This window comes from Musa acuminata, chromosome BXJ1-3, assembly GCF_036884655.1.
Source record: "Musa acuminata AAA Group cultivar baxijiao chromosome BXJ1-3, Cavendish_Baxijiao_AAA, whole genome shotgun sequence".
Taxonomy (NCBI): Eukaryota; Viridiplantae; Streptophyta; class Magnoliopsida; order Zingiberales; family Musaceae; genus Musa; species Musa acuminata.
Genome location: NC_088329.1, coordinates 28,653,515 through 28,659,378, shown reverse-complemented (window position 1 = coordinate 28,659,378; position 5,864 = coordinate 28,653,515). Strand labels below are relative to the sequence as shown.

The window sequence follows — 5,864 nt, the reverse complement described above, 5'->3', positions numbered from 1 at the left end:
CTTACACTACCAAAAAGTGGAGACCATACTTACTTGATCAACGGATTATGATGCGTTGCAGATAGCCTATGACTGAAGTGCTGAAAGAGAAGCTCCCCGAGTTTGATGCTGCTCAACTTTGAGGACTGATTTGAAGAGAGAGAAATTGATAGGAGCCTTTTTATGAGCTTTTAAATAATGTTTATTGAGTCTGTTTAATTCAATTATTTATTGAGTCTGTTTAGTTCAGTTAGGATAAGGTAGAAGTTTATTTAATATTTATTTTTATTAAAGTCTAAGTCCTAGTGGACTTTGGATGGAACTCTATAAATAGTGATGTAACCGTTTCTCTTGGCAGATAATAAAATATTATTATTCGATCTTTTGACAAAACCCTAGGAGGTCGATTCCCTCGAAGTGATCAAGGAGACCGATTCCCTCGAAGTGATCATTCCCTTTTCTCTCATTTTTTTCCCCTAGGGTCTTATTAGTACATTGATTCCGGCTGATGAAAAAGATCTATAGCTCCCTCATTCTCTGGCAGGAAATATGAACTTGCACAAAGTTGGGATTTAAAGATGCAGGACTGATAAAGAGTACAATTTTTACCTACTCAAATAACAGGGAAGTCGTGTATGGTCCAGATAAGGGAATTCATGAAAGAAAATACATGTCAAACACTAAACAGTTGCCAAAACATAATGTTGTAGCAGATTGATGTCTAGGAGCAATGGTTATTGACCCAACAGAAACTATAAATGTTTTCATGTAATGACTACTTCCAAAATTACTCTAAAAGATCACCTTAGACTTCATAGGAAACTTGTCAATAGCTGGAAAGTTTTTGCAGTTAATGATTAGAAAAATCATAAGGATACTGCTTAAGAACATGATTTATAGTGGAGAAGAAGCCCAAATACAGGTAAAAGATGCAGGCTCAAGTATTGGTCCCAAGGTAAACAAATTAATCCAGAATAATATATACAACCATTCTCTTGATTTCAGCAAGCAAAACCAAAGATCAATTCTCACTAAGAGCATAATGTTTAGACTATCAAGATAATCTACAAGATTTTATATTCTAGTACCCTCATCTTGGCTCAATCACTGTGATTGTTGTGTTGTTGTCCGATGACTGAGTGGAGGTTCCATGCCTAGAGTTGGCTTTCATCCGTGCTGCTAATGCAATTTGCATGCTGGAGTTGAGAAACGGTGGCTGAGTTGGGGAAGGGATGGGAGAATCGTCCACAAGCATTTTAACAACCATCGATATTGCTGGTCTCAGCTCTGCAGATGCTTGAGCACAAAGAAGCCCAATTTGGAGCACCCGAGTTGCCTTCTCCATAGGAAAATTACCTTCTAATATAGGATCGATAGCTTCCAACAATCTATTTGATGTATAAAGATTCCAAACCTGAGTAATAATAGAGTTTAGTATTTTTTGCCAATAAAGGTAATAAGTAGCCATTGGTTAGTAAAATGCTCCAGTTTTGAACTCCAACATGAACCATAGGTTCTGAAATTAAACGACGCCAACCAAAGGGCATCCCTGAGGATTGAACAACAAAAAAGATCATTACCTCTTGCAGAGTTGAGATTGGATCTTCCGATCGTGAACTGTTCCTTCTTCCAGTGATGACTTCAATTAAAAGAACCCCAAAGCTGAATATATCTGCTTTCTCAGTCAATCTGCCACGAACTAGATACTCCGGAGCCATATAACCTCTACAAAGCAAAACATTGCAATAATTAATGATAGAAGTGGTTCCATTTATTTCTCGATTGGCAGGTTATGCATTTGATGCAACAAAGGTTAAGACATTCAATTTTTATCAAATTAAGATTTTTCGAAAGATCAACAGAAGCATAATGAGTAGTACAAAATGCAAGATATACTGATAAAAAATATACTAGTACAGGATTGAAAATGTAGATGAAGAGAAATCTTGCACAACTTACAGAGTTCCGGCTATTCCTGTGCTAATATGAGTCTTATCCTCTGGGAAAAGTCTAGCAAGTCCAAAGTCAGCAATTTTCGCAGCATACTCTTCATCGAGCAGTATATTGCTGAGTTTAATATCTCGATGAATAATTCGTAACTGTGACTCTTCATGAAGATAAGCTAAACCTTCTGCAGTCCCCATGATGATTTTGTATCTTATATTCCAGCTAAGTAGCTTAGCATTCGCATTGTCTATATGAAGAAAATGATCAAACTTACAAAGGGAACCAAGAAAAGGTCAATGCAAAGCTATTATAATCATGGTATAGATTATAACCAGAAAGGTAATGATGAAGACTCTTGTTTGGTACATATTCATATACGAGAAGGCTTTCAGGACCAGTGACACTGCAGCCCAACAGCTTGACAAGATTTTTGTGTTCAAGTCCACTTATTAAATTGACTTCATTAAAGAACTGATCGACCCATTGCCTTGTATTAAAAAATAATCTCTTTACAGCAACAGATCTCCCATCTGGCAGAACCCCCTGTCAAAATGGTAATGATCAAGCGCATGTAATCAGAACAGTTTCCAAATAGAAAAGCCAATAGAGAAATGGTAGCAAAATTTGCCTTAAACACCGAACCAGAACCTCCTTGACCCAGCTTATTTGCATCACTGAAATAATTTGTAGCCCTCTCAAGTGTTTCGTATTTAAAGTTGAGACTAGATCTTCGTATGGTAGTTGCCAAAGCACCCAGCTGCCTCCTCACTTAAGGACAACAAGTTTGAAAGGTCAAATTACAAGTCGTTCAAACGTTTAATGTATTTGAACTCTCAAAATATTTTACCTTTCCTCCTCTGTAAAATTTTTCTCTTCCCAAAGAAAATAATAGATGCTAAGATCATCACAAATGCCACAGCTGATGAAACAACAGCAAGGATAACAGCAAGGTGCCCACCTCCTGAAATCTAGTAGCATCTCAGTTATACACAGTAGAAAGAAAGATAAGCTTGATAGTTGATCTGTAGAATAGTATCAGAATCCAAAACATCTTAGTGAGTTGTAAATTCCTGTATTCAGACATAACATGGCAGTGAAACTTTGTGAGCTTTACATCTATGGTTGGCAGCCTTATCATGTACTCCGGATATCCTGACCACCAGAAGCGTCATTCTATCTTCTGTTTTAATAGCATCTTCAGTTTCTAAGAAGAATTTGATTGATTGGCTTTCATAGTCTTAGCTTGTATACCTACACTGGCACAACACACGAGGAACGAAAACTTTGGTTTAAGTTCCACAAATTGAAACTTTTCGAAGTAATGGTGTCAGAAGACTCACTTAATCTGACCATCCCAGAAGACTAGCAGTTTATAAAGAGTGCTGCCAATAGAGTTAAATCATCCTAACTAGGTCAACATCCAACCAACTATGCTTTCCTTTCTCTTCATCACCTGAAACTGTTTCAAAATTTTATATTTCAAAGTCATTCCAAAATCATTGTCACAAACTTCAGTCCCTTCAGCTTCAGGCATCTAAAGCAAACACATGAATGACCCATTATGGACTAGTCTTCATTGCCTAGGTCATAGGAAAGGTTCACTAGAGCTTAAAACAGAAACAACTAAAATATCCTAGTCAATCTTTTGGTGTTAGCTTGCTTTGTTGCAAACAAAGGGTTGTTCCAATTCTTCAGTATCCTCTGGACCATATTTAACTTCTTCAGTCAAACATGCAAGAGCAGGTATAAAAGAGAAACAACCTGTCATGCAGCTACCTCTTAGTCATGTCCTTTTCGCATGAAAATTTGTTCGAAGGGTGATTTATAAACTTAACTGGCCAAAGTCCAAACAAAGCGGCATGTGTTCCAATAAAGCTTCTGAGAGGCACAAAATTTTTCATGATAAATTGGTTAGATATCTTAATTATTACTCAATATTAATCCCGAACCATGATATATAACTAATGATTCTGAGTTCCTAACACTGTAAATAAAATGTTAAATGCTGTCAATAATAGCCTTAATATTTAGAGTATTATTTTATTGTTTTATCCGTGCCCTACCAAATATTTTTCAAAATTTGATGGATCCATACTCATGTGTCAAATTGGTATCTCGTTTCCATATTCGTTGAACTCTTTTTTGTCTTTCTGATAATGCATCTCATGTTCATTAGTCATGCAAGATATGAACTTTAAATTGTGGTTGTTATAACTAGCCTTAACATTGCTAGCTTGTTGAACGAGTGAAAGAAAATTGCACAACAGCAGTGAAACAAATAAAACTCAATGGTCAGTGACTTGTGAAAAAATCCAACTCACCTCCGCCGGCAGCATCAGTTCCTGAATTGTTGTAAAAACGACTGATCGAGTATCTCATGTAACACCCCGAATTTAACACCCTTCCTTCCTGCTTAGGTATGCATGAATTAATTGTCTTTCTCGCATTTAGCAGACACTTCTCGCATGAGCTCTTATTCACAAACTCCCAACATTGCCCCAGTCCATAAACACTTGAATTCCCTGCTTCAACAGAACCAACAAGGAAGCCATCATTCCTTGGAGCCTCTGTGCTCAGCTTCTTAACCAAATTCTTCGTGTTTTCTGTGAAAGCAGTAGTATTCCCAGCGAATTCCTGATCACTGCAGATTACTCTGTCATCTTGGCTCAGCGCCTCCCCGAAGAACTCGTACTCGTCATACCTACAGTTACATGTGATCCAAATTCGAGTGTCACTATAGCCCGAAATCCTTTGCTTTTCCTTTCTTTCTTCTATTCCAAGGAATAGATTAAGCAGGAATAAGCATGCCAAGATTGAGAACTGAACAAAGTCAATGCCACTAAAAAATTCTCGTTTGCCCGAACTTTAAATGGTGAAATTTGGTTGGAGTTTGAGGATAATAAATAGGAGGAGAAAGAGAGAAGAAGGTGAAAGGAAAGCAAAAGTATCGACTTCCACCTGAGGTAGCAACCGTCCAAGAAATTGCGACCGCCGCGAGTGGCTTTCTGGAAGGGGAGGCATTTGAGGATCTGGGTCTTGCAGGTGGCAAAGCACATGTCGCAGTCGGCCTTGGACAGGTCCTTCATGCACTGCCCGAAGGCATAGACAGCGGAAGCGTTGTCGGGGTTACTTCCCCCGGTGACGACGACTCTGGCGTACTGCCGGGCGGTGATCTGCGGGGTCACGGCGTCCATAGCGGAGAGGAAGTTGGCGACGAAGGAGGAGCGAGCGGCGGCGGAGGCGGTGTGGTTGGTGCAGATGAGGGCGGCCTGGGATGTCCTCGGATCGGAAAGAGACGGAGTGATGAGGGTGGCGGATGAAATCACGACCACCATCAGGAAGAAGACTCGTCGTCTTATTCTTACCCGCACTGTCATCCTCGATCACATGAAGAAGAAGATAAAAGGGGGAAGGAAAGAGAAGGCAAAGAAGGGATACGGAGGGGTGGACTAGCGGTACATTTCTCTAACTAACGACCCGCGCAATTCTTTAATTAGAACAACAGCGAGGGTTCCAATTGGATTATTATTCAGTAGCAGAGAAGAAGAAAGATGAGCGAGGGGTGGGGGGTGGGGGTTGGTGGGAGTAGGGGGAAGGTGGTAGCTTTGCGAGGACGGGCAGAAGAGAAGCAACGACAGAAAATAAATAAGAACACGGAATTGGGTTGGGGGGAAATGGGGGCGAGGTCAAGAAAATGGGCACGGGGAGCGGGGCCCACCGCGGAGGGACGTTGCATTGACTACAGGCCAACCAACTCGCTTTCTAATCGAAATATGAACCCCAAGTAAATAATAGATAACTCGAATAGAGTCGGGTAATTTACTCAGAGAAACCTCCCTTCGATAATGAGCTTTTACTTAGATGATGACGAGGCTCTCGCATTTGAATTTTTATCATAGTACTTTTTTTATTTAAAATATTAAAAATATCCTCAAAAT

At 39.6% G+C, this 5,864-nt stretch overlaps 1 protein-coding gene across 1 annotated transcript; it reads right to left on the bottom strand.

Annotated features, from left to right (window-relative positions):
* Positions 1 to 923: 923 nt before the first annotated feature.
* Positions 924 to 5,511, bottom strand: LOC135624316 (cysteine-rich receptor-like protein kinase 3). The gene is made up of 8 exons (XM_065127797.1): positions 4,885 to 5,511; positions 4,248 to 4,627; positions 2,774 to 2,887; positions 2,555 to 2,694; positions 2,259 to 2,469; positions 1,939 to 2,173; positions 1,560 to 1,704; positions 924 to 1,393 (listed from the first exon to the last, which is right to left on the bottom strand). The coding sequence occupies exons 1-8, from the start codon at positions 5,301 to 5,303 to the stop codon at positions 1,070 to 1,072; spliced, it is 1,968 nt and encodes a 655-aa protein (XP_064983869.1). The 5' UTR covers positions 5,304 to 5,511; the 3' UTR covers positions 924 to 1,069.
* Positions 5,512 to 5,864: the final 353 nt, after the last annotated feature.

Excerpts from the sequence above, each read along its gene's own strand:
- LOC135624316 (XM_065127797.1), bottom strand. The coding sequence starts at position 5,303 with ATGACAGTGCGGGTAAGAATAAGACGACGAGTCTTCTTCCTGATGGTG. Across the intron at positions 4,628-4,884 it reads TTGGACGGTTGCTACCTCAG|GTATGACGAGTACGAGTTCT; the intron begins GTGGAAGTCGAT and ends ATGTAACTGTAG. Across the intron at positions 1,394-1,559 it reads CAATCTCAACTCTGCAAGAG|GTTTGGAATCTTTATACATC; the intron begins GTAATGATCTTT and ends ATTATTACTCAG.